Source organism: Acanthisitta chloris, unplaced genomic scaffold (assembly GCF_000695815.1).
Source record: "Acanthisitta chloris isolate BGI_N310 unplaced genomic scaffold, ASM69581v1 scaffold8390, whole genome shotgun sequence".
Lineage (NCBI taxonomy): Eukaryota > Metazoa > Chordata > Aves > Passeriformes > Acanthisittidae > Acanthisitta > Acanthisitta chloris.
The window spans coordinates 13439-41338 of record NW_008649904.1 but is presented as its reverse complement, the minus strand read 5'-3'; the positions used below and the strand labels follow the sequence as shown (position 1 = coordinate 41338).

The following is a 27900-nucleotide window of genomic DNA, read 5'->3' as shown; positions in this document are numbered from 1 at the left end:
CTGAATAGACATTTATCATCTCCATGAACATTGAGGAGGAAAGTGACACATTTTTTCCTCATTTCTGGTTTTAGAAGGAAAAGCTGGGCAAGGTGGGATTTGTTAGACACTTCAATCTCTACTTCTCTTTGTTGTCTTTTCATCCCTGTGCTTTCTCAGTTCCCTTTTAAACCCCAATCTAGACAAAATTTTAGAAAATTTAACTTGTTCAGTACAGAGTTTTTTTATTGTCCCTAACAGTTATGACAGAAAACTGGTAATACTTTAGGTTTCTACCCATGTAATGCTCCAAGAGATGCTGAACTGCACCTCACTTCAACCATCTCTAATTTAGAGCAACATCTCTATCACAGGGTTGTGTTTAATTAACTCATTACCCAGCAGTGTGAGATTGCTTTGCTATCATTACAACTATGGCAGAGCTCAGCCACAGTAAGTTGATTTATTTTTCTTAGAGTTATTTTTCATTTAACTTCTTCAGCCACACATAAGGTACAGTGAGGGGAAATCTCTTCTTCCTGTCAGTCCTCTTAGACCTGACCCATCCTGTTAAAAATAGAAGAGAAGGAGCACTGAGATGCTAATTCTTTATGAGCACTATTTAGCACAAGTATCATCATGCTGTTTCCTCAGGAAAAGAAGTGCTAAGTCAGTTGGAAAAAGATGGCTAAGGGTATTAATTATGCAGACAAAAGTACAAATGGTCCAGATATCTTAAAACAAGGAGTGAGATGAGAACTTTGTTAGCAGCTTCAATTTGGTCCATTTTGCATCTTTCTTCCCAATTCATCTTTGAGCTTCTTTTACTTTTATTTAGGGTTTTTCTTTTTCATTTTCTGTGGTTCCTGCAAAAGAAAGGGAGCTGTCCATGGCAGAGCCTCCAAGAATGTCTCTACCTCCATGCAACCATTTCTGGATTGTTTCACACTGAGCCTCTCCAGGTAAAATTCAAGCATAAAGGCTCAGTCTGAGGATGCCATGTTAAAATGAAGCAATTTTGTTCAAGGAATTTTAAAGAAAAACTTACTAGTGTCTATTTTTGGGAAGCAGTAGAACATGTGGAGAGTTCTGCTCCTCACTGCAGTAGAGAAATAGAAACCAGAAAGTGGATTTTGAAGTAACAGCTCATGTGCCAAACCTGGTAGTGCAATCACAAGTGCCATGCACAGGAAGACAAAAAAAAAAACCCCAAAACCCCAAATATAGGATGAGAGAGAGCAGCTTGCACTGAAAGCTGTCACTCCATCCCTCACTTGCTTTATGCTTCTTAGTCCCTTTGGGATTGTAAATACTTAGCTGAAAGAAGTTATTTAATCTTGATGTTATTCCTCAGAAGTATTTGAAGATGACTTTCAGGGATTTTTTTTCTGAGTTGAAGACAAATTGGGTCTCTAGCAAAGACTCTCAAAGGGCAAACTCCGAGTAAATGAGAGAGGAGACAATTTCTCTGCCCTGAAAACTCATTTTCCTGGTTGCAAAGCCCTGTCAGCTTTATACAGGATTGTGGCAAACTGCAGATGAAACACAAGAAAGACACGTGTTTCTGTTCTGTTCTTTGAAGACACAGTGTCTTTTTTTCTACAATTACCTGAATAATGCACTCAGTGACTAGAATTACATTTTATTCTAAAAATTCAGCCCATAAGCATTTTCTGTCTCCCATGTTAAAAACACAAATTCAAGAAACTAAATCAGTATCAACTGTTGGGTCAAGTTAATGTGACTCATTTCCAGCCATGATCTAATTTCATTAATTAATTTACATCAGAGTGTCTGTTCAGCATGAGAATTCTCTTGACAAATAAACTAGTGTCTTCCAAATCAGGAGCTCACACTCCTGTGCACTAACTTCTTCCTACAGCTGTTGTGGATACCAGTTTGGTACCAGTTAGATCTGGCATTTCTCTCTTCCTCCTTGTTCTGCCACACGTGATAATCTCTCATTCTATAAATGAAACAGGTGAAACCTTTTGAAATGATGAGTTTTCTGTAGCTCTGGCTTTCCCCCAAGAAATTCCTCTACTGCTTGGCTCAGATGGCACAAGGGCTCAGTGGTAAGTTTGCACTAAAGTCCTACTTAGCAGTTATGTCATTTGGAAGAACACGATGATTATGAGCACTAAAACACACTCTACATCAGCTAAAAGCCAAGTGTCAGCCCAGAGCTAGTTACATCAACCTGAGAATACACCTGGAGTCTAGGGAATGGCCCAGAACTGTTACATGGTTTTCTAAATCACCTTCAGTGCTGTGTTCCAATGGGTGTTGTCAACACCAAAATCTTTCATTTCACTGGCCTTAAATAAAGCACAAAAATAAAAAAACTGTTGCCCAGAAACTGTCCTCTTCTTAGTCTATATATAAAAATAATATCTGTGTTGCTTGGATGCCTTTCAGCCTCCATGCTGGGAAACAAGAGGCTGAAATCCTGGAAAGGTCTATAATTTTTTGTTTGTAATATGAAAATGCATTTAAGAGAAGAATGCATTTAGGAGAAGAATGCCTTGAGCAACGGTAACTGTCTGTTGCTGAAGATCCTGACAACTTTTTCCTTTTTTTTTTTTTTTTTGCATTAACTCTGGCTCTAAAGCCCAGATTTTTGTAGGAAATATTTTCCATCAAGGAATATTAAGTGATTTAAGGATTGATCTTCCCTAACTTGCCTTTCAGTTAGGTGGATAAAATAAGGAAAGCCCTCCTGAATAGAAGCAGGAGCTGAGAGCACTGTCAGTGTTGGATAATCTCTCCCTCTCCTGTGGCTCTCAGAGGCTGTGGCATTCCTTCAGCCCCTAGGAACCATGTCACCCTCAAAGCTTTTTGCAGTCTTCCTCCCAGAAACAATTCTAACCTTAACTAGGAATCTCACAAGAGAATTCCCAAATTAAAGCTGTTTTCTGGCCAAAACAAGCCCAAGGGATTGCTGCTCCCAGCAGCTTTTGAGATGCTCAGTGGTGAGCTCCAAATTCCCCATCCCAACTTGGTGCCAGTTCAGTGCAGGACGACTGTGTTGGGTGGGATTGGGTTTTACAGCACGAGGAAATGCACCTCTGTGTCCAAGGTGCAGCAGAATAGAACCTTACATGGTGTATAAGTGTTACTCATTCTGCTAGAGGGAGGACAGTGATGTCTGTGCTCACCCATTGGAACACTCCACTCCCTGCACTCCTCAACTGCACATTGCTGACTACTCACTCTTTTTGGGGATCAGTAGCAGCACTGTAGTGTAGTAGCAGTTCTGTCTAGCAGCAGGACAAGAGGGCACAGACTCAAGCTCTGCCAAGGGAGGGTTAGGTTTGATATTAGGAAGAAATTTTTTACAGAGAGAGTGCTCAGGCATTGGAATGTGCTGCCCAGGGAGGTGGTGGATTCACCATCCCTGGAGGTTTTCAAGCTGAGACTGGATGTAGCACTTAGTACCATGGTCTAGTAACCACAGTAGGGTTGGACTTGATGATCTTGGAGGTCTTTTCCAACCTGTTTGATTCTATAATTCTATGAGATATATTAACTCACTTTGTTTCTTCTTCTGACATTGGAAAAGTAGAAGCTGCATTAAAATTTTTGTGAAGCTAAAGTTCAGCTTGTCTTCTCTGTGCTTCTCCTTTGGTTGCTGTCATGACATAATGCTCACAGCGATTCCACCTGACAAGTAATGAGCTGTGAATCCGTGGGAAGTTTGGTGTTAGAAACCTTCCAAAGAGAGATTGCATCAAAGAACTGATCCTCTGAAATCTGTGGTGATCTGCCTGTTGGCCTTACTGTATTTGTCTCATAGTCCTGCACTGGTATGACCTAAGACTGATGAGGGAATAAAAGCACAAGAAAATTGGTACCTGCCTAGAAAAAAATCTAGTGATGGATTTGGGTTTTTAATCATTCCATGCAGGAAGAGAGCTGCCTGGAAGCTGCATGCTGGTTGTGAATCACTCTTCTCTGCTGTCATTGCTCTCCACCATTCTTATAAATATCAATCACTACAACTTTACAACAAGTAGTTTCTTCCATACCCAGTCTGACAAGTGACTTTCATGACTTATTTATTTGTCACCCTGTTTCAATAACTCTGCTTTGACGTGTTATTGCTTTCATTGCTGATGTGTAATCATGTAGAAGTAATGAACTATGTTTTATATTGACAGTGAGAGAAGCAAAAAACCTAATTCCCATGGATCCAAATGGACTTTCAGATCCTTATGTTAAACTGAAGCTCATTCCAGATCCCAAGAATGAAAGCAAACAGAAGACAAAAACCATCCGTTCCACCCTGAACCCAGACTGGAATGAGTCCTTCACGTTGTGAGTTTAACACCATTTGATGTAGTATATTTGTGTGTATTCAATCCTTGATTTCAGGGGTGCATTGAAACCTCCTCTCCTTCTCTGCCTTTCAGTAAGTTGAAACCCACAGACAAAGATCGTCGGTTATCCGTGGAGGTTTGGGACTGGGATCGAACAACCAGGAATGATTTCATGGGATCTCTTTCCTTTGGGGTGTCTGAGCTCATGAAAATGCCAGCCTGTGGATGGTAAGAGCTTCTGAGAAGAGAGAAGGAGAGAATATGTCACCAAAAGTTTTAAATCACCCTCTCTCTTCAATATAATCTACCTTTTCCTGAGCTGCTCACCGAGTTTCGGGCTATAAATTCACTGAAAGTGCAAGTAAACCTAGGAAACACAGGCTATATATATCAAGGAGGATAATAAAAGGATTGATTTTCTTTTGTAGTGTTCATGAAACTTCTGCTGGAGCCTGGAGCTGCTGCAAACTCAATTCTGTGTACATAGTCTTGTGATATGAACTTTATTTTTATCTCAAATATGATGTATTCATTACTAAGTGTATCATGTTATATATAGCTCTGCAAATTCAAAGTACATGGAAACTGATTTCATAAAATGCCATCTCATTACCCACCAAGCAAGGGGTAGAACTCATTGCTTCTTCTCAAAAAGGACATTTCTGCAAAGAGAATTGTTTGGGGCTGTGGCAGCACTGGTGACAAAAGGTTCTTCAGGGTTCATTCTGTCACATTCCTTGCCCATTAAACTGCCTTGCCAGAGAGTTTGGGATTAAAGATCTGATTTCAGGGGATTAAAGATCTGATTTTAGGTTAAATAGATTCTATTTCTGAGTTTATTTTAGATCCTTGAGGTCAGTTCTTTGCATACCTCTGACATTGATGCAAATGACACACTAACAACTAAATCAGATTTTAAATCTAACAGGAAAAAACCTGAAGTTACCCCTTTTTTTTTCTCCAATGTTGCACAGGTACAAGCTGCTCAATCAAGAAGAAGGTGAATACTACAACGTTCCAATTCCAGATGCAGATGAAGATGGAAATGCAGAGCTCAGGCAGAAGTTTGAGGTGAGGATTAAACACAAATGGATACAATTAACGGATGCAACTATCTATTCCTTATATTTTTCACTTTATTATAAAAAAAAAAAAGCCTGTTTAAAGATACATATGTTGGAGTGCTGCTATTTCTGTTCCTCTGACAGCAATATGTGCCTTTGGGTTTCTTGAAGATTGGACCAAATGGTTTAATTCAGAGGTGGCATCATTTTTCTGACAGTTCAGCTTCTCTGCTGTGACACTCCTAAGCTGGTATTTTAAAATATGTTATGTCAAGTATATGTAACAATTTCACTGGCTCTTAATACTTGCAAAGTCTTCCAGCTGTTAGCACCAGTGTCTGCATGGCTTGACAAATGAAATTCTCAGAAACAACAGGATTTTAGTACTTTGTTTCACACTATGAGTTGGGGTGTTTTAAGAAAATACTTGCAATGTTAATCCCTGATAATTTGGAGCCTTAAGAGTTTTGTAGAAGGTTTTGCTCTGAAAGGATGATCTCTTAAGAGTGGGAAAGGATGTTTTGAAGGATCAGAGGGATTGCTGGTGGTGGACAGAAAAGAAACCCTGGAGAAAAGCAATCCTCTCCCCAGTGTCCTGCCTTCCATGGAGCCAGCTGGGGTGGTTGGTAGCTCTGGTGTCACTGTGCTGGGCAAAGGAGTTATTTCTGAATCAACACCCTCAGCAGCAGCTCTGCCTTGTCTGACAACAGTGCAGCTGAGTGTTTGGTGGGCACTAAACCCAGCGAGGGCACAGTGGGGTCTGGGGAGGGAGGGGGTTTGCTGGTGGCTCTGTGGGGTTCAGCTCATCTCACTTGACTGGTCTTACACAGTAATGAGTTTGAAATATTCCAAACTCCACTCTTGCTTTTTTTTTTTTTTCTGGTTGGCCATTTACTCCTTTAGTCAAGCTGTTTATCCAGACCGTAATGAATGTACCTGTTGTGCATAAGCAAACACTTACCCCTGTTCCTTTCAACCTGAAATGGCAATTTTTTATGTTCACCATCAGGCAGAGTTCTCCATTGTTATTGTAAAAGATGAGTTAACCCAAGCAAGTGAGGAAAAACGGCTCATGTTCATCTTGCAAGGAAGAAAAAAAGGTGCATCATTGTCTTCTGAACACATTTGGATCAGCTCCCATACTCCTGTCTGCAGCATGAGCTATGGTTTTTGTTATACATCTGAGAAGTATTTGAACCTCCATTCCATTTTCCTTTCTTCACAATTGTGATCTGACCAGTGTGATTTTATTTTGCTGCACTTGGTCATTTGCTATCCAAGATCATTTTATTTTTTTTCCTCCCTAGAAAGAATAGCTTCAAAAGGAATTCTGTCCACCCTTTCCATGTCTCTGGGCATTATACAGAGCCTGGAATTGGGTGGATATTTGGTGTTACAGGTGTAGAAATGTACCTGTTTTTTCTCAGGTCAGAGACAGCACAAAGACAAGTCCCTAAAACTCTCCATGTAAAAATGTCAGGTATTATATGCAGTGTGTTTGCATATTAAAGTTACAATCTTTTAGGTTTTTTCCTTAATCCTACTGCAAATACACTGGTTGCAGGAGGAACAGTCAGGGTTTATCTGTGTCCTGCAGTGAAGTGGAAGAGAAATCCTGAGAGGTTGCATCATGTGAAGCTACTGGAGCTGGTCCCAGAAACAGCAGCTTCACATCGGGGCAGCTCTGCCCCAGAATTAATTAGTGTGTCTCAAAGTCTAATTAGTTCAGCCTCAGCACTGTGTGTTTGAGGCTCTGCCTGTTCTGGGGTTAGCCTGGTTGTTGCTATTTGACTGAATTAATCAAAGAAAGGGAATAGGTCTTCAGTGAACACAGAGTCTCCAGGAGTATAATTTCCCAAGTTGCACAAAAACCAGTTTTAAAATTTAGTGATGATAAATGAGTGTGTTGGTAGGCAAACAAACCCTGTAATTACAAGGAGACCAAGGCTGCTGTGTTACATGGCTAAAGGGTTTAGTTTCATCCTCTTACTCTCCAAGTTTCCCACTGTGAGAAGGAGCAGAGGGAAGCAGAATCCTCCAAGTAATGTTCTTACTTGGCTTCAAGGGGCATCACTGTGATGGCTGCTAAAAATTAACAGCACAGATGTCTGAATGGTGGTATTTAACTTATTCCTATTCTGGTATGGCACAGAAGTGGTGCTGACTCTGATCATCCTTTATGTTATTTCTGTTATCATTTATATCCTGGCATTTTATTTTAGGGACCCTGTCCTAAGGAACAAGTAGATAGCACTGAGAAATATGCTGCTATTTGTGACTTAATGACATCATCTAAATAAATATTTCCACCGTGCTAAAATCAGCCTTGAAGCCTTCCAGGAAGAAGATTGCAGATCTTGACTACCATTTTCCTAGGGGAGTCAGTTTGTCAGGAAGATCAGGAATATGGATAGACCAAGAGGTCACACTGGGCCATCTCATTTCCTAGGTTCTAGAAGGAGTAACTTCCTAATCAAGTCTGCAGTTGTGCTGCTTGGTCTATTTTTTGATCCACGACCATGTGAGTGATAGCCAAGACACACTGATTTAACTTTGAGTACAAAATGACAACAGTTTGTACAAAAATATGGCATTAGTAACACGAAATACTTAAAATCAAGAATGGTGGCCTTCAGAGTAAGGTACAAACCTGAGCTGCACAGAGTAGGGAAACTTTAGGATTAGAATCTCATTGCTTAATATTAAGAAGGAATAGGAATATATTCAGGTTATAAAAGATCGGAGAACCAGTAGCTGTGGAATTTTTGAAACCAGTTTCTGATCTTAAGCAAGTCTAAGACATCCTTAAAACTGACTTTGCCCTTTGACTGAAGTTTAGAGATGTGCTTAGTGGAACCTCCAAGAGCCCTTAGGAGCCACTTCCCATTGAAATCAGAGCTGCAGAATTTTCTGCCTGCAGCCACAGTAGAACAAACAGCTTTAAGATTTGTCCTCAAGCTCTCATTGATTTCAAACTCTCTACACAATCCCATCAGGTCCTTCGTACCACATCACTTACAGAACCCAGAGATCTTATGTAAATGTGCTTATTAGCCACACACATCTCATGGATATGCTGCTTTACATGCAGGACCTTCTGGCATTGATTTTTTTAAGGCTTTTACTCAATGTAAATCCCCCATGAAGTAGCTACGGAGGATTATAAATAAGTAAATAATAATAGATTCAAACGTTCTCATCACCTACATTTGTAATTGAGCAGTAAAAACTGTTTGTCCTGAGAAGTTTCCTCATGGCCCATTCTGCCACATCTGAACCAGCTGAAAAATGAACATACAAATTTTGCCCCACATGGATCCTATCCAACAAATGGGACCAAATTTGGAAAAGAGAGAGAGAAGGAGGACAGTATTTTTGTGGCCTTTAGATTTCATTGCAAGGAGTTTTCTTATTCTATGCAATGTCTTGTCTATATGAATTTGCACAGTGTACAAAAATGGAGTTGTAATATGCAGCGCAATATTTTCTATGCAACGAATTCTATTCAATCTATGTATTTTCTGGATCTCACCCCTCACTAAAACTTACAAATCCCTTATCTGCTCATTTAGCAGTGTGAGCAAATCTGTCCTCAGTGATTTATACATGATACATCATTATTAATATTTGGAGATAAAAATACCCTCCTGGAGGAAGTGGAGGCAGGAGAAAAATCTGTCACTGTTTTTCAGTAGCTCTTAACCTTTGGTTGTGAATTTTCTCTCCGGAATGGCATCATTTGTGGCCAGCTCAAAACGAAATCCCCTTCTCAACAGGCACATTCAGAGGAATTGTAGCTGCTCCATAATTGTCCATGCTGAGGTTGCCATGGGAACTTCCAGCAGTCCCAGGTGGCTCCATGGACCCAAACTAGCACATCTTTTAACTGCAGCATCTACTCTTTCTTATATATACTTATATAGTTCTTTTTCTTCTTAGAGTATTTTACTAGTCAAACAAAAAAAGCAGAATCTTGAGATGAGGGTATTTTTCTAGCTGGTTGTGGTTTGAGCAGTAATAAGCTTTTGCTTTTTAGGGCATTGTTCGTTTTTGTTTCATTTGGGGAGGAGAAATGTGCAATTTCTAAAACTTCTGGTGTAGGAAGTGATTTCAGTTTGATCCAGCTCTTTTTCCTTTTCCTGCTTAGTAAAGCACTTCTTGGTAGTTAAATATCACCTTAGAATTATAAGCTAATAATACTGGTTACAAGGAGGTTGGTGAATTATTCTCTGTCCCTTCTTTCCACAGCCCCAGCACAGCAAATGTTATTAAAAATCAAGCGGCTGTTATGGTCCATGTAAATGATTTTTTTAATTAAACACAGAGCAGAGCAGCTATAATCCTTAGATGTGGATACATTTCCCAAGCACGAGGTATGTTGAGTGCTGGGAGCAATCTGAGTCACCACACTCAGCTTTGGGAACTGAAGTGATCCAAGCACCTTGTTAGGAGGGAATGGGTTACTGCTCATATCTTCATTTGAAAGCATCTCTGGGACATGCAGCAGTCCTGCTGGTGCACACTCCTCATGTGTCAGAGGTCTTCTTGGGTTCTGTTTCCTCTAGTGTAGCTCTCTGGGTTAGGTTCAGAGCAGCAAACTCATTCCCTTAGTGTCTGTGAGGGAGAGCTCAGATTGCTGTCCCACCATGGGGATCCACACAGGACCATTCTGCTGGACCATGGGAGGTGTTTCCCATCCACATCCACTGCTCTGGCCACCAGCTTCCAGCTGTGCTTGTGTTAGAGATTTCAGCTTTGTCCCATGCCAGCTGAACCAGGAGTTTGCTTTTTCAGGCTGAAACAGGAGGAGAGGAAACAAGAGTTCAGACCAGGTATATATACATATATATATACATCCCAGGTATGGATATTGGACCTGAGCACTGGAAGTGTACAGCCAGTGGTGACATCTTGGTGACATCTCAGTGCACCTAAACGTAGCTATTGTTATAATCCTAAAGAGAATGTCTTTCAGAATGCCTCATCATTTTAACTCTAAGAACAAGGACAATGTGGAGCTTGGTCACCAGGACTGGTTCTAAGTACCTGGAACCTCTCCTGTGGTACAGGAGCTGTAGATATTTTGCTCCTGAGCTCCTCCTTCACTTCTTAGGTCTAACACTCCCCTTAATTTTTTTAAAGCAATTTCTGCTTTGTTAGAAAGGAGAAGGCCAGAACCTTCTTGATTAATTTGGCATTTTTCTGATATTCACAACAGTTTTAGGTCAAAAGGACACTGTATTTCTTTCCTTTAATCCATGGCCAGCACATCCTAGAGCTGTCTCAGTTCTGAGCTGGAGACTGGGTGAAAATGTTGCAGTTGCATAGCCAAGGCCTTAGCAGAAGACTTCAGTTTCTGCAGCTTCTCAAGAACTCAATGAGTTCTCTAATTAAACCTATTTTCATTTAAAAACAAACAAAAAACAACTGTTGAGGAGCTTGTGATTTTGTCCAAGTCTCTGTGTAAGTTCTTAAAAGGGCTGTGAAGGAAACTTTTAAGCCTTTGAAGGATGGTGATGCTTTTCCCCCAGAGCTGTTACACTGCAGTTACTTTACTCTTTTTTTTTTTTCCCCTTTAATAAACAAAAGATATGATCTCTCCCACATCTGTATCTAACCAATGTGCATTCCCATTTTGAAGCAATAACTGTAACTTCAGGCAGGTCAGAAAAGGTGACATGAAAAAGAGAAAAAACATTGCTGACACTTCAGATTGTAAAAGAGAAGATTAAATTTACTTTTCAGGAAACAGACACTAAGCTCCACTGAAATCATGACCAGCCAAAATATCACTGGCACATCAATCCACACTCGTTATGCATATAGAGCTATAAAAAGAAGAGCTGCTTTTTTTGGCCATGGCACTCATTCCTATTTTTAAATTGTGCATATTTAATCATTAGAGAATAGTTTGCAGCATTATAGAGATGCTGTTAGATGACTCCATCTGTTCTGTACTATAGTTTGGCATGGGAATTCCCATATGCACTTATCTGGAGGTTTCCCATCCACTTACCATAGCAGAAACAGAGAACTTGAAATGTCTTAACCAGATGACACAAATCTCTGGTCTCAGTTCCTATCAGCTTGTGATTTCTGTAAGGATTTTCCCTGTCTGTGTGCTGTGATTGGAAGTGAAGAACATATTGATAGCAGGGATTTCTTTATCGCTTATGGTGAAATGTGTGTCTGAAACAAGGGGGAAAAAAAACCAAAAAAATCACTTTAGTGCCATTGCCCCTCTCAGAGCTCATTAGTTGGTGAGAGCCAAATCTGCACCCAGCTGGATGTACACATAGCTTTATTCATTGCAGTGCTTGAGCACCAGGGATGTTCCTGCATGAAGTGTTGGTGCCCACGTGGAGGTTGCACCAAGGAGCAGTTCCATGCTGTGCTCTCTGTCCCTGCTCTTGCTGGTAGAGGAATTGACACCAATTTCTTTTTTGTGATTTTTTGTGCTTAACAGATGTGTCCATTTCTGTATTCTCACTGCTGTGTCTCTATTTGTTTACTCTGCTACTAATTGTGGTTGCTTTGCTTTGCCTGGTACTAACCAAGCAGTGTTTCTCCCTTTCCTGTCTCTTCCAGGACTGTCATGTAAATATCCACTTCTTCAAGGTAGTTTTCTCCTTGGTGTTCTCCTACACCTTCCCCTTCACACAACCTTCCTTACCAATGTTTGAATTTAAAGTTTCAAGTTCATTCTCACCATGTTTTAAGGATGCACTTGGGTTTTCCCCAGTTTAAGCTTTTCTAATGGATAAAAAAGAAATTCAAGTATGAATCTTCTGGAATTTATGACAAAATACTCCCCAGATTAGAATTTTACTTACCAAAAAGGAGTAATCAAAGCTGAGCAGATGCAATGTGCCTTTCTTTTTGAAGGAATGAATGCCACCTTCTCATGGAAAATGGTGCATCTTTAATCTGGAAGATATTCATGGAAATGTAAATAACTTCCACAGGTCAAATAATGCTCATGTTCACTGTGTATTTAAATAGATGACTTGACATAATCCAGCATGCATGGTCTGTGATATAACATACTACATCTACTGCTCTATGTTATTTGGTGTATGCTATATCAGGAGAGATATTACCCATATGCACAGCTGCTCTGATACCTGAAATTTTTCCTTCTCATTTTGCTTCTTTCACCCATCACCACATCACTGCCATAAAAGCTCCATCTCAGCATTGAGAACATACATGTGTGAACTTTCTATTTGCATGTATCTCTAACAAAATGTCTTGCTTTCTTAGGGCAAAGGTCCCAGACAGTAATCACTCTTCCAGTTTCATATGTTGGTTAAGCTACAATTTAAATTCAGATTTGAAGCTCCTGTGCTGTAAACTGTTGTTAGAATCTAAGGTTATTGAAGCCACTAACACCTTCAAATAGCATTTTTACAACTGAAGTTGACCTGGAGTAGTTTACATGTTATAGCTCAATGCTTAAAAGATTTAATTTTTTTTTTTAAATGTTATTTTTAGGAATTCTTTCTGTTATCAGTGCGTGATTTTAACAAATGTTCTAGTGCTGAACCAGAAAAATCAAAGAATGAGACCATGTGTCATTGCCAAATGTTGCCTAGTGCAGTAATCTTTGTCATGCAATCAGTAACAGTTTTTTTTAACCTTGGTTCTTTATCTGATACCTTTATCTCAGACAAGCCTGTACAGAAAAGAACTGTCCTTCCTCAACCCTTTACACCTCTTCTTACTTGAAAATAAAATCACATGGTGGTTTCATTGGTGAAACTTGTTTCACTCAGGGAAGTTGGAACTTTCTCTCTTGAAGTGTAGTTTTGAACCAGAGCACGAACCACCTGAAAAATGCATCTGGGATAAATATGAAGTTCTGTCCCTTTGGTGTAAAATCCAAGCCTTGAAGAGCACTGATATAAACTGACAAAAGGCCTTGGTCAATTTGTGTTTCCACCATGGCAGTGCACCCAAAGAAGAGAGTTGAAGGGTTTCCCACAGCTTCACAGGCAAAACCTTTGCTTAGTCCTGGGGAATTATACACATGAATTCCAACAGGAAAAGTTGATATGGAGAATTCAGGGTTTTTTCATGGGGAAAAAAGTAAGCTTCTTTATTTATTCTCTGTTTTTTTCTCAGTAAATCATTACAAATCCTCATCCTCCTCACAGCAGTTCTGTACCAGAAAGCAGCAAAATGTGCAGAAATGAATGTATAATATCACAGCAAATGTGACTGTGCTGTGAGCAGGGTCAGGCAGCACCAGCACCTGGGGATGCAATTAGCAGGTACTGAGAGGGATCACACACTTTTCCTGCTTTTGTTCCACTGCAAAGTGTCTATTTAAATAGTTTCCCAGCATCGTGCAGAAAACACCTTCATCCTTGTGTGTGTGTGTGATAAATCATTTCCTAGCAAAACCCAAAGTTTTCAAATCACTCCTGTCTGCAGCTTTGCATGGCTGTGGCTTTGAGGACAGGGATTTGCTCCAAGATCAGGGAGAACTGCAGTCCTTAAAAATGATTTTAGAACAGGATTTTATGACTTTTTGCCCATATTGAAATGTAGTTTATGCTTAGAAGCAAATTCCACACTCTTTAAGTTTTTGTATTATTGAAACCCAGCAATAATTTGCAGAATTCAAATATGAAGGAGCACATCTAAAAGCAATTCTTTTTTGGCACAGAGGGATCTGCTCTTGTAGCATCCTATTTACTATTTGGGGGTTTTATTACCACTACCACAGGATATTTCTGCAAGAATTCTTGAATATTATTCCTAGGCAGCCTCTTTAATTACATTTCATCTCGTTAGGCACCACTCTGTTGTAGGGAAGAGTGTTCTTGGCAATAAAGGCAGAAAACAAAGTGGACTCAGGTGGCTACAGGATTATGAAGCAGATTAAACATGTTGACAGTGCCAAATGGTGAACTGGAAACTCTTCCCTCTCTAGATTTCATGTCTCACACACAGACATACATTGTCCAGGGCAATACCCCTTGAAACTCCTATTTTGGGGTACATATATCCCTTTTCCAATGATTGTCTTTCAGAGTCGTTTGATTTTGTTGTCTGCATTTTCTAGGGGATGTGGTTACTTTAATCTTATCCCTGGCAAATTTGGCAACTTTTTAGAAGTCATGTGTTTAAGTACTTCATACAGGTTTGACTTCTACAGCAACACCAAAAAAAAAAAAAGTTTGCAAAATAATAATTGAATATGGCATGTGATTAGAAACCCCCTAAAAAAAAGTCTGTTGAGATGCTTGAGGGTGTACTAAACTCTTGTTTTGTCCTTTCGGGTTCTCTTTTTGCCTTTATCCTAAGTAAACATCCAAATCATGTAATGCTGAGCTTGAGAAAAAAAATTTTTCCTCCGAGTGAGAAACCACAAGAGGTCAGCAAAGAACAGAGAAAAGCTCCTAGAGCCCAGAACTGGCTCCAGCAAAAGGTCTGAAAGCAAGGAAATCATCCACGTTATTTCATGTTTATATTTATATATTTCTCTTTAGAAAGATAGAAACCCAATAAATTAAATCACTATTTCATAAAATCCAGTAGAACTTTTTTTCCTACAGCCCTTTGTTCAAGTTTTCTAACGGGCACTGAGGATCAGTTTTCCTCTAATCAAAATATTTAATGATGGGCAGCTGTAAAAGCAGGTAATTGGTGTGTGCTCAGCTCACTGTTTTTCCAGTGACTATTTTAGCTATTGAAATAGAAATGCATTTTCATTTTTATACGCTGCATTTTTTACTAATTACAGTGTAGTTCAGCATAGTGACATTGCTATCATGAAAATAAATGTAAGGCTGGAGTTAAACAGCTTTCTGCTTATTTACATCTCTTCAGTGTTTTCCTTGCTGCAGAGGAGTTTGGCTGGAGTGTAAATTCCCCAAGGAATACATGGCTGAAAAGTATGTGTCTGAATCCTTGAGCACATCCTTGTGCATCTTCAGTCTCCTGCAGTCTGATCCAACCCTGCTCTTTTTATCTGGAGAAATATCTGCATGTCCATCCATTAGTGCAATACATATTGTAATTTAAGTACTTTCATTAGTTAGTTTGTAAAAGGGATAAATAAGAATGGGTAAGAGTGCACTGTAAGATGGGAAAAGATGTGTTGCCACCTTCTTCCTGAGCATTTATTACCCCAAGGAAAGAAGCACAAGAGCCAGAAATTGTGTCTTTTGTTCTGTTTCACAGGAGATTTAGTGCAAAAGCATCTCCTGAGATAGCTCAGCACAAGTTTTGTAGAGGAACAGGTAAAAGAGCCAAGGAAGTTCCTTCCCTCTGTTGATTTGCACCAACAAGGACACAAGCTCAGCCAGGACCAGGATGTCACACCAGTGCCATCCCCTCTCCAGTCAGAGCTGCTCCATCAGCTGGAATTGAGGCTCTAACTTTCTCTTTTCTTTGTTGTTTCCATGACTACAAAACTCTCTGCTAATGAATTATAAGCTGGCATTAGGTTATGGTATTAAGATTAAACCTCAGTCTGGTGAAGTATTAGCTCTTGCTGGGGCTTAGAAATGGAGTCTTCTCATTTCAAATTCTCAGCATCCTGATAATTAAGTTGTATAAACTAGGAAATGGATAGCCCTTCATAGCATCTATAATTACATGGAATTGGAAATGCAATAATGTAAAAAACAAGCTGCCACAATGACAGAGAACATTTCACTGAATGGAGCTTTTTTTCCTCTAGATTTTGACTTGAAATTTATTGGATTTATTTACTTTATTAATGGCTTGCTAATGGCACAACCAGTTGATCAAAGTCCTCACTGAGTGTACATGACTGGAAACCTGATTGGGTTCTTCCTTGAGACTGGGATAGATTATTTCAGTGTTTCCATCCTCAGTATGAGCCTTGCTGGTCCTGTCAGTGACATCTTCTACTGTTTGTCTGAGATCTGAGCTGCTCTGATGCTTCTTGTGTAGGGTCCAGGTAGTGAGAGGCTGAACTGAGCATTAATTTCACACTTGCAGCATCCTGGGCTGGAATAGTGAAACTGGAATGTTCCTGTTCAGGCTGTTCCTCCCTCATTTCTCACCAATTTGCCATTTCTGTAAGTGATATGCAGACTGGTACCTGCTGCTCTGCTCTGGCCTTGGGTTAACTGAAGAATTTCAGAATCATTGGGTCAAGGTGGGGCAGTGTGAGATGGCTGGTTCTATCACCTGGTGAATTTGAGGAGCATGTTGGGAGTCTAGCAAAGAGCTGGTGAGAACCTGTTGCAGGGATGTGGTTAGAATTTTGCAGAGGGATTAAATTCTGACAAGGGAACATTCCTGTTCCACAGATCTCTGTTCTTGGGACCCAAGAGAAGCTGTGGCTGCCCCAATCCTTGGCAATGGTTGGATGGAGCTCTGAGCAACTTGGTCTAGTGGAAGGTGTCCCTGCCCATGGCAGGAGGTTGGAATGAGATGCTCTTTAAGGTCCCTTGAAATCCAAACCATTCTGTGCTTCTAAGATAATCCTGCTCAGTCAGTCCTTGGGCTGCTGACCCTCATTGCCATCAGAGCTGTGATTTTTTGGGCCAGAGACTGAACAGTGCTGTGCTCTATTCTGTCATTCCATCCTTCCTTCTCTGTTCTCAGCTCAGGCAGAGCAGTGGGTGGTGGGTGGAAGCTGCTGTAAGGATGGGGAGAGGACACTGCTCTCCATGTGGAGCAGAGCTGGGAGTCTCCAGCAGTCTCAGCTCTGGATTTCCCTTCCCAGCAGGTGTCAGTGGAGCCAACACACACAGGATGAACCATGACCATGAGCTGTTTCCAAACAGCACTGTGTGCACCTCTGCACACATCATGGGAATTCAGTGCTATTGTTCAATATTTTTTCATTTAGCACTTTCTCCTCCTGCAAAATTGGGTCCCAGAGATGATCCTGCTGCAGCTGGGAACTCGTTGAGAGCGAGTTACCCTGACAACCAAGAAACACATCTCCTAGTGAGCAGCACACAAAGCCTTTTCTTGGCTTGAATATCTTTCCATGGGAAATGCTGTGGGTTTGTCCCTCCTGAAGCTCTGCCTGGGGGATGGCAGGGGGTGGCTGCAGGGTTGGGCAGCCTTGGATCCTGCTCTTCATTTTCCATATGGGAAGAGCACAAAGACAATCTTACCATGCTGAATATTGCAAACAACCACAGAAGAAGTAGTGGACCTGAGCAACACAAGGTGTTAAAGCATTGACAGCATGTGAGGTATCCTATTGCCCTGAAGAGACTGAGGGCAGGAAACTGAATTGCATTTTTTAAAATTTTCATTTATTTATTGTCCAATGTGGAAAATGACCCATCTTTTTGCTCTGTAATTCTTCAGATTCTGTGCTCTAATTGTAACCAGAGGGCAGAAAAGCCAACCTTCAGCTTTGTTGTTCTGTCCTATTTGATTGTCTTCACAGTGAAAAACTAGAAAAAAAAAGTTTTGAAAAGCCTCAATGAGAATTTTTACTGCGATTGAAAACTCAGTGCAATAATGAATTACTATTCCCTAAATCACTTCGGTTTCTTCTCTGCACTACACTTCTCATTAGGTTTTGGAGTAGACATTTTTCATATTCAATTAAAAGTACAATTGTTGCTCTTAGATTAAAAATACATGGAAAATATCTTGACTGCAAAACCTGAGATATCTTTTCCAAAAAGCACAGACCAAACTCCAAGAGCCTCTCCAGTGTAACACTCTGTAACTCCTGCAGCTCTCCATGGAGGAGTGAATTTGAGCTGAATATATAAACTCTGTCTCACCTGTGGTTTCAGGGTAAAAGAGCTGGCCGAGATAAGGTGCGTCCCAACCAGAGGAAGTAAGATGATGTGCATGTCTTGTTTTCTTTCTAGATTAACTTTTCTGCTCCCAGTGCAGACTAATTGATCTTTAACACTCCCTTTTCCTGGTTGGTTTGCTGCAAGCTGGCTTTGTTGTAACAGGATTGTTTTCTTATCCAAGATAATAAGCCAAGGTGTTGGAAAGTAAATTGAAAATTAATCCAGGGCTTGAAACACCATCTTCAACTCCTGTGAGTTTTAAGATCCATGAAAAATAAAAGAGGATTCAAGTCGGATTCTATTTTCAATTTTCATTGTGGTAGGAAGAGGCAAAATAACATTGCTCTTTTCCAGTAAGCTTTTATGAATCATTTGAGTTTATGTCCCTACTGTAGCTGCAAAACTGGTTTTGCTTCAGGATTCTGGAAGACTGTGTTGGCTGCTTGGCATTTTCTCTCTTGATATTCCTGGAATATACACAGGAGCTAATTCCTGAAGTCAGGTAGTAAATCCTAGATCTTTCAGGGTTTATTTCCTAGAGATGTCTTACTGTCCCATCAGCCTTGGTGGCACAGGTAGCATCTGTAGTGGCTTGACCATATTTATCTCATTTTATTTCCATGCCCATAGCCTAATTTTGTTCCAGAAGCTCTGGAATTTTTCTAATAGTTACAAAGAACACAAAAATTATATGCCTAAGGCTAAGTCATAATTGAAATATGTTGCAGTAGTGTTTTGGGGAGCTCTGAATGGATCATCTGTGAAATGTTTTGGTTTGGATTATTATTGTTTCCTTTCTTTTTCCCTCCCAGTACATGTTTGCCAGTCTTGAAATTCCCACTATATTTTCACTAGGACCTTAAGCCAAAAAACAGTAAAAGAAATTCACATGCTAAATGTGAAAAACTTCTTTGCATGCTCATGAACAACTATTGGGTGGCCAAGCTGAATGGAAATCAGGACTTTTGATAAGGTTAGGAGAAATTAATAAGCTCATTAGGGTGTTGCACTTTGGGTCGTGTTCTTTCATTGGTTCAGCTTGGTCATCCAGCATTTCTTGGCTTCCGTGTTCCCACGTTTTCTTACACATGGTTTGCAGCAGGATTCTCTCTTTACACCAACCAGTGTCTGGGCTAATAATGCATTGAGGCAGCTCAGCAATGTGATAACCAGGATTGTCACCTTCTCTTCACCTGACCCAGCACAGTCACACTCAGTCCAGTCCAGGAGCTCCTGCCTGTGTTATCCTCCAAGCTGGACCAGCAGAGCCCAACAGGAGGAACCTGATGTTCTCCTTAAAAATCTGCCATATGGAAAAGGAAATTGTCAAATTGAGAGTGACATCTGATTTCAGAAGAGATGGAAAGTGGAAGTGAGAGGAGCATGTCTCTTGCTCATTGAATCTGAGCGTTGCCTTGTGAGGATGCAGAGAGGCCTTGGCTGGGTTCTCCAGTGTTATTTTCAGATGCCACCTCCAGATCCTGACAATTCCATCCTGCCTGAGTGCAGTGGGCACAGGAGCCTGGTAGTGAACCTGCCATGCTTTTCTTGGGAAGAAGTGCTGGAAGCCCTCAGAGCCTGAGACTGCAGAGCTGCAAAGAGCACTCCCTGCCTCCATGGCAGCTTTGTCCCCAAAAACCCAAATGGCCTTGGAACAAAATTTGATTTGTTGCTTCAAATGATGCATTTTTCAAACAAGCTGCCAACAAACCAGTGGGTTTAAAGTGTAAGAAGTAAAGCTGATGTTTTCCATTCAGAGCCTGATTTGGATCTCCATTCCTTGCTGAAAAGGCAGATACTGAAATTGCTTTGTGCATCACAAAAGCAGGATTTGTCTGGCATCCCATGTGTGAGAGCCTCCCAAAGACATGGCTAGCAAAGCTGCCCCTTTGAACCACATCTTCATCTTGGACAGATAAAGGATATAGGGATTTCTCTTTTTTTTTTCCACTTGTTTTGTTTATGGCTCAATCTTGTCTTGTGGCCTCGAAAGGAGCTTTGTCCTGCCAAAGATCTCCATCACAGACACTGGAATTGTCCCAGCAGCCACATGTGCCATGGGAACATCCCTTGCAGACTCAGGGATTTAGGCTGACCCCCAGGACTGGCTCTTCCTAAATATTTCCACAGCACATGATCCTGATCAGCGTCTCCAAGTGCTGCTTTCATGCAAACAAGTAATAATAGTGCTGGAAGAAATGCCCACATTTTAAACTGTATTGCAAGTTTTTTTTAAGAAAGAGATCTAAACTTCCAAAATTCATCTCCCTGTGGCAGGGTATAAGATTTCTGCACTTCTGGAGTCGCAGGAAGAGTCATCCAAGCTGAATGTGGTTTTCAAGTGCCATGTGGTTATTTTGTCAGATGATGATTTGACACTCCTGCCTGCAGTAACACAGAGCTGGAGTCCCTGAACCGAGTCATCTCTTTCAATTTTATGGTTTTAAACTTGTCTGGGAAGGGGAAAGTTTGTAATTTCCAGTTTCCAGCGAGGCTGCCAAAAGTGTATGCCAGGCCAGGCTTTTAAAGTGATATATTGCATGACTTTGAGTAAACTTTATCTTCTCTAATTTCCTTTATTTATCTGTAAAACAGAGATAATACACAAATACTGTCCTTTTGTGGCACAGTGAGCAAAGTAGTTCTTCTGAAATGTCAAACATGCAGCAGTGGCACAGAGTAAATTAGCCATATTAGAGGTTATTAACCAGACCAACACACTAGACAGATGGGGAAAGCACTTACATCCCAAAGTATTACTAAACCTTCTTGGCTTTGCTTCTGCTGGGATATGGGATTATTCTGAGGTAGAAAAAAGGGATATTATCTTGTAGCCTGCGTTATCTTTCGGTGAGTCTGACTTTTCTCTCTTCTATTAACTTTGAGATTTGAAATGCGACTTACTCAAGCAATTACATGGTGTCTTATGTGAAATACTGAAACTCTTGCAACCTTCTGCAAACCAGACTGCCTGGCCAAGGCAGAGCCCTTGTATGTTCTGTTCCCCTGCCTCCCTTTCTCAGATCAACACTTGATTGCAAATCAGAGTTGATTGTATTGCTGGTTTGGAAGTGACCATGTTCATCTGCATTGATTCTCACCTGTGTGGGGGTTTTTTTCATGGAGGGTATTTTTCTTAATGCATGTCAAAATTTTCTTAACTCTTGCTATGCAGTGACTTGAAGAGTTCCATTTTAAAAGAGAATGTATTGAAGAGATTATGCCCTAAAATTCCCTATGTAGATTATAGCATGGGATTTTCGGAAAGCTTTGGTTTTGTATTTCCAAACAAAAGCACCAGATAAGCTGCTTTTGGCATGAAAATAAGTGATTTTTTTCTTGTCTTTTGTTTTCAGCCTTTGCTTTGGTTTTGCTCTTTTAACCAGATAAGTATATCTCCTTTATCTGGTTATACATGATATATCATGTATACATGAGCAGTGTTCCACTTGAATTCCCTCAACAATGTCCAAGTATTGTTGGAATGAGTCTTTGAAGATGTGTCTGTGCATATTTTGTTATGCAGCCTTTCTCCTGGGAATGCCACTTCAGATATGGTCCTCTCCAGCTCTAGTGATCCCTTCTGCCAGGAAATGGGCTGTTCTTCTTACTTCCCTATTTTTGTGTGTGTATGTGTGTGTATGTTCTTCAGAAAGCCAAACTTGGGCCAGCTGGTAACAAAGTCATTACTTCAACAGAAGACAAGAACTCAAGTGTGCCATCCAACAATCTGGACAGGGTGAAGCTGACAGATTTCAACTTTCTCATGGTTCTTGGAAAAGGCAGCTTTGGAAAGGTAGGAATTCTTCATATTTATTCCACTCCCATTCCTTTTTCCTTTTGTAATTCTCTAAAAAGCAAAATCCAGAGTCAAAAGGATGTGGATTTTTGAGGGAGAATTCCTAACAGGGAGTAGGGTTATTCTCTAAGGACTAGCAGGCATCAGTCCAGACTGGCAGTTTTCTAGGGCAAAAAAAAAGCAAAATAAAAAAAAAAAACCTCAAACTGTTGGGCAAAATGTGAGAACCAGTTGCTGACTTTTAGATCCTCACTTCTTGGCAGCTTCAAGGAAATTAAGTTTCCTTTTCTGGCTTTACTACCTAGGTCACTCTGCCAGTTCTGGAAGTCACCAACATGGGTAAGGCTGAATACTGGGGGAAAAAAAACCAGGAATAGTGTATATATGTATTTGAAATCCATTAGTCAGAAGAACAGACTGGTATTTTTCTTTCTGTTTGAACAACACTTATGTGATAAATTGCCCTTTACTGAAGAAATCCCCTGGGACTTAACATTTTATCAGCCCTTCAGCAACGTTGTCTATGATTAACCAGAGGGTTTTGGCACAGGCTGTGTCTGAAATGGCTGGTACAGCTTGTTGCAGTGAGTGAGTAATGGTCAGAATTTTGGAGTTTCGATCATGTTAGCCTATGCCAATAAAAGGGAAAGCTGGATTGCCATCTCAACAAGTCTTTGGGCACATGAGTGACCCTCTCTCCTTGGCCAGTAGGAAGGTTTTCACCCTGTTTCTCTCCATGCAGGTGATGCTGGCAGACAGGAAGGGAACAGAGGAGCTCTATGCAATCAAAATACTGAAAAAAGATGTGGTGATTCAGGATGATGATGTTGAATGCACAATGGTTGAAAAACGAGTCCTGGCACTGCAAGATAAACCACCTTTCCTGACACAGCTTCACTCTTGTTTCCAGACAGTTGTACGTGAGCTCTTTCTTTCTTGCCACTCTGGTGTTTTCCACACAACATGGTCATGGATTTTAGATCACTTCAATACCATTTCTTACCATCCAACCTACCTCCTGCACATAGGAAATGGTGAAGAAAGAAATACCTCATGGAATTACCCCTTGTATTTTAAATCTAAAAAATAGGTTTAAAGATTTTTCTTCATAGTCATTCAGGCAGAGCAGTGTGACAATTCCTAAATTTAATAGTATTATTTGTCTACAGTGTTTGCAAGGATTATACAAATACAGCTCTGTGTGAAAAATCTCTCTCAAAATTAATGGTTAAAAACCTTGGAACCGTTGTAGACAAGTAATACATAAAAGGACACCACTAAAACTGGCAAATCTAAACACATGTCATCAGTCATTTGCTGTTGCAGGTTTTGCCAAACATTCCCCTTCCATTTCTCTATCTGTCATTTTTGCCACAATGTACAACTAGTCCTAATAACCCTAAAAGCTTTATAATAAGAGACTAGTGATTTTTTTCTTGCTGATCAATGAATATCTAATATTTTCTCTAATATATTTATGTGTGTCTTTAATGCTCTGTCCCAGGACCGACTGTACTTTGTCATGGAGTATGTGAATGGTGGTGATCTCATGTACCACATTCAGCAAGTAGGAAAATTTAAGGAGCCACAAGCAGTGTGAGTGTTCACGTTTATCTATTCAAATCATGTCTGGATTCTGTACTGTGAGAGGATTTGGTTTCTTCCTCCCAGGCTCAGTATGAAGTCATGTTGGCCTTTTTTCACTGTGTATTTAAGGCCCAAAAGTGTTTGCTCACACAGACCAAAGGTAGCTGTGCTTTGATTCCAAACACAGCACAAACAAAGGCACACGATGCCTACTTGGAAAGTGACAGGGATTTAAGCAGGGCAACAGGAAATTAAAGATGTGACTTGGTATTCTGGTGTTGTTTTTCAAAGCAAATACTGAAGGAAGAGGTGAGTACAACATTTTGGGGTGAATTAGTGCTATAGGGAAAGGCAGTGCAAATAGACTCAGCATTGCAATATAAACTGCAGTTTATACAAGAGAAATTCAATGTATGGTTTATCAATTTTCTGTGATATATTTGCAAGGAGTTAATAAATGATTAGAAGCTGTTTATGTACATGATGCCTTTTAGGTAACTGTGCATGTGGCACATCAGTGAGCAACTGATAATGATCCATAGCAATTCAAGTGACAATAGATCCATCACTACCATTTTAGTCATGCTTAGAACATCATCATTAGTGTTTCATAAATCACTTACCAATGAAGCTTTAAAATCAAGAGTAGCCCACTGTTTTAAGAGTTCAGTTGCAAGAATTTCTCATTTCAGTGTAAGCAATCAGGGCCTGGTTAAACGAGATAACATCTAAATATAAGTATTTAGGATACAGAAAAATATTTTAACAACTCTCTGAGTAAAAACGAGATGGTGTCAGATCATCCTTGACTCTCAGCTAATGTAACTTGCCAACACTTGACAAAATCTGTGGTGCTTTTGACAGCTTATGCCTGTGCAGCATCTTCACACGTGTTCACAGACACCTCTGATCAAGTGTTGCAGATCTCAGCCTTCCTTTCCCTTATGCCAGCCTAAAAATTAATCTCATCTTTAAATAATCCTCTCGCATAGAATTTGCACAGTTCCACAGCAACCAGCTTCCATCAATGTTCTATAGCTTTTAGCTACATTCAGCAATTATATTTTATATGGTAATCATTTTCATTAGTGTCATGTAATTAATTCATTAACAGCCTGCATAAAGGAGTACTATTTCTGCAGATCATTTCATGCCATATGAGTTGCAGTGTACGTTGAGCTGCATCCTGGATTCATCAGTGTGTGATTAGAGAGAAGGACCTTTGCAGCAGGGTGAGATCAGTGCAAAAATATGCTGTGCTCCAACTGCACCATTTTGTGTGGCCCAGAGAGACATTTTCAGTACTATCTTTTTTAAATTCTGCATGACTTTTATCATCAAATACTCAAAAATGTGTCTGTTAAGGTCCAGGTGAAGTGAGGTGTCTTTTAAGTCATCTGCCTGTAATATATATATATTTATACTTTTATATATATTTATGCACAGCCTATAAATTCCATATTTCATATGCTCATTCTTTATCATGGTTCATTTCCAAATTCTTTTGTCAGAAGGAAATCATGAGGCAATAGGCAATCTGTTGTGGTTTTTTCATACAGGTTCTATGCAGCTGAGATCTCCATTGGGTTATTCTTTCTCCATAACAGAGGCATTATTTATAGGTGAGTATAATCTGACAGAAGTAATTTCTGAGCTATTTTTAAACTCCCCAAAAGATCGGTTTCTTTAAGGTTTCAGGGCATTTTAAAAGCATTTTATTAAAAGAAAACATCAGTGTAGTGTTCTTTTTGTTGTATTGGTGCTGGTGAGGTGGAAACCAAAGACTTTGTTTTACCTGAGCTTTCTAACTCTTCTGTGCTGCCCAACTCAAATGAAAACACTTGAGAAGGTGAAACATTATCTTCCATGTTCCTGTGTGAGGTTTAAGAGTTTTCCACATTCAGAAGTCTCAGGTGAGTCTGCACATGGTCATGCACAGCCATCTCTTCATTCATAGTCGGTCATGCACAGCCATCTCTTCATTCATCATCCAGCACAGAGAGGCTGTGGGTGCTCCATCCCTGGGAGTGTTCCAGGCCAGGTTGGATGGGGCTTGGAGCACCCTGGGCTGGTGGGAGGTGTCCCTGCCCATGGCAGGAGTGGACCAAGATGATCTATAAGCTCCTTCCAACCCAAATGATTCCATGATTTTAAGGTGAGGTGCTCAGATCCCTCCAGGCTGAGCCTGCCACGAGCACCTCTGTCCCTTCCACCCTCAAACACCTGCACATACTCCTCACCCAACCTCAGCACTAGATAAACTGCTCCTAGATGATCCCAGACATTAACAATACAATCCTGTGATTCTTCATAGAGATCTGAAATTAGATAATGTGATGTTGGATTCAGAAGGACACATTAAAATCGCTGATTTTGGAATGTGCAAAGAACATATGTTGGATGGAGTAACAACCAGGACCTTCTGTGGCACTCCAGACTACATTGCACCAGAGGTAAATATTGAACCTTTTATTCTCTCAAATGGAAATTGTCCCTGCACAAATTTTACACCACTGGGTTTGGATAACTCTGGAATCTCTGGGGATGGTCCCATTTATACTTCTGCAGATGGATTGGATATCTTTGTGAATTACTGCAACATTATCAACAAGACTTCACTGTTTTAGAAGGTATCTAGCTGCTTGAAAACTAATTTTTCATGAGGTCAGTGCTTCAGGTTTTGTTCGTACTAGCAAAAGACTGAAACAACAAACTCACCACCTTGTGATTTTACATTTGTAGCCTGGGTTTGTTATTATACTAAACTTTGCAATTTGTGAAGTCATAGAAACTTCATGGGTGTTGCTGAGGTCGTTGCTGAGGTCAGCCAATATTTTATTGGGGGCAAATATTGCTTCTTTGATACATTTCTCCAGAGGCTCACACAGCTGCCAAAATACATATATTTAAAGGATTGTTTGGCATTTTCAGGAAATCACAAACCACTCACTGATATTTGGCAAGGGCCTCATGAGGTCTTGAAGTTTTTTGCTGACCTCTCTGTAAAACTTCTATAGTCATTTCCAGCCCATGTGCTACAGGTGGTCCAGATAGGAATTACTGCTTTTCATCTAGGGAAGCTCCAGTCATTGAAGGCCTGACCAAGGCTGTAAGATCAGGTCTTGAAAGGAGTTGGCATAATAAACCCATAGTTTGCTCTGAGTTTTCTATGACTTGCCCATACCTATGCTGCATCCAAGCCACTGAAAATGACTCTCAAGCATAAACCAACTGCAGTGGATCTAAAAGGAAAATCTGACCATGAGGAGAGTTGTGCTTTAAAGCACTGTGATAAATAAGAGCTTAGAATTAAGCTTTTGAGTCTGGATAGGATTTGTATTTCGGTAGTTTAGGTAGAAAACATTAAACTCAAGCACATGTGGTGATTTGGATATCATTCAAATATATGAATATTAAAATCTGGTCTGTGTGCATACTGAGCCTTCAAGAGGCTTGATTTGTTTGGCAGCAAATTTGATGCAAGAGGCTGATCCTGATCCAAGGTACTCAGTTGTTGTCGGAGTACTGAGCAAGAGGCTCTGGCTGGAACATTTCTGGCTGTAATTGAGTGTTTGTTGGAATAGGGGAGATTTATACATGAACAAGTAAATTAGTGTCTAAGGTGAATTTTGTCATCTCTGTGAAACTGGAATGAAAAATAGTTGCTAATTCATGCTTTTCAGAGTGAAATATTGTGTATTATAAAACCTTGGGCTTTCACCAATTTCTGCTGCTCGGAGCAGGATATAAGAACAACCAGAGTAGTATTTCACTTTCTTCTGTCAAAACATAAAAGAAGCCAATATTGCAAATTAAAGTGTCCTTTCTGTGGCAATCATCTCATGCCAGTTAATACCAAAGAACATGTTGTCAGTGCCAAAATGCTCAATATGGGTCAGTCTGACCCATATTGGAGTTAATTGCTTTACTTTATTTGGAAATTTCATATCAAGAAATAAGCTTTTTACCAAAACATTCAGTAACTGGGAGGAAATTAATCTTTCTATTATCTTCTAAACAGATTTTATTTAGTTGGCTGATTTTCTTTGGTTTCTGAAGACATTATTGTGACTGACAGATTGCTAACTAGGTCTGTAGTAAACTTCAAAGGAAGGTTCCTGTTTTGCTTGCAGGAGTGTTTCAGCATGTTTCCATGGGCTAAAATGGATAAATTTATAATAGATTTTAAGGAAATTAATCTTTCTATTATCTTCTAAACAGATTTTATTTAGTTGGCTGATTTTCTTTGGTTTCTGAAGACATTATTGTGACTGACAGATTGCTAACTAGGTCTGTAGTAAACTTCAAAGGAAGGTTCCTGTTTTGCTTGCAGGAGTGTTTCAGCATGTTTCCATGGGCTAAAATGGATAAATTTATAATAGATTTTAGATCCATTT

At 40.1% G+C, this 27900-nt stretch overlaps 1 protein-coding gene across 1 annotated transcript in view; it reads left to right on the top strand.

Moving 5' to 3' along the window:
* The window catches only part of LOC103804704 (protein kinase C alpha type), a gene marked incomplete at its 5' end in the record, with an annotated part of 81312 nt that overhangs the window by 40397 nt on the left and 13015 nt on the right, over positions 1–27900 (top strand). The window contains 8 exons of the mRNA XM_009077354.1: positions 4140–4296; positions 4392–4526; positions 5273–5369; positions 21770–21913; positions 22659–22832; positions 23421–23512; positions 25063–25125; positions 25818–25956. Of these exons, the coding sequence (XP_009075602.1) occupies positions 4140–4296; positions 4392–4526; positions 5273–5369; positions 21770–21913; positions 22659–22832; positions 23421–23512; positions 25063–25125; positions 25818–25956 (1001 nt within the window). The remainder of the gene's footprint in view (positions 1–4139; positions 4297–4391; positions 4527–5272; positions 5370–21769; positions 21914–22658; positions 22833–23420; positions 23513–25062; positions 25126–25817; positions 25957–27900) is intronic.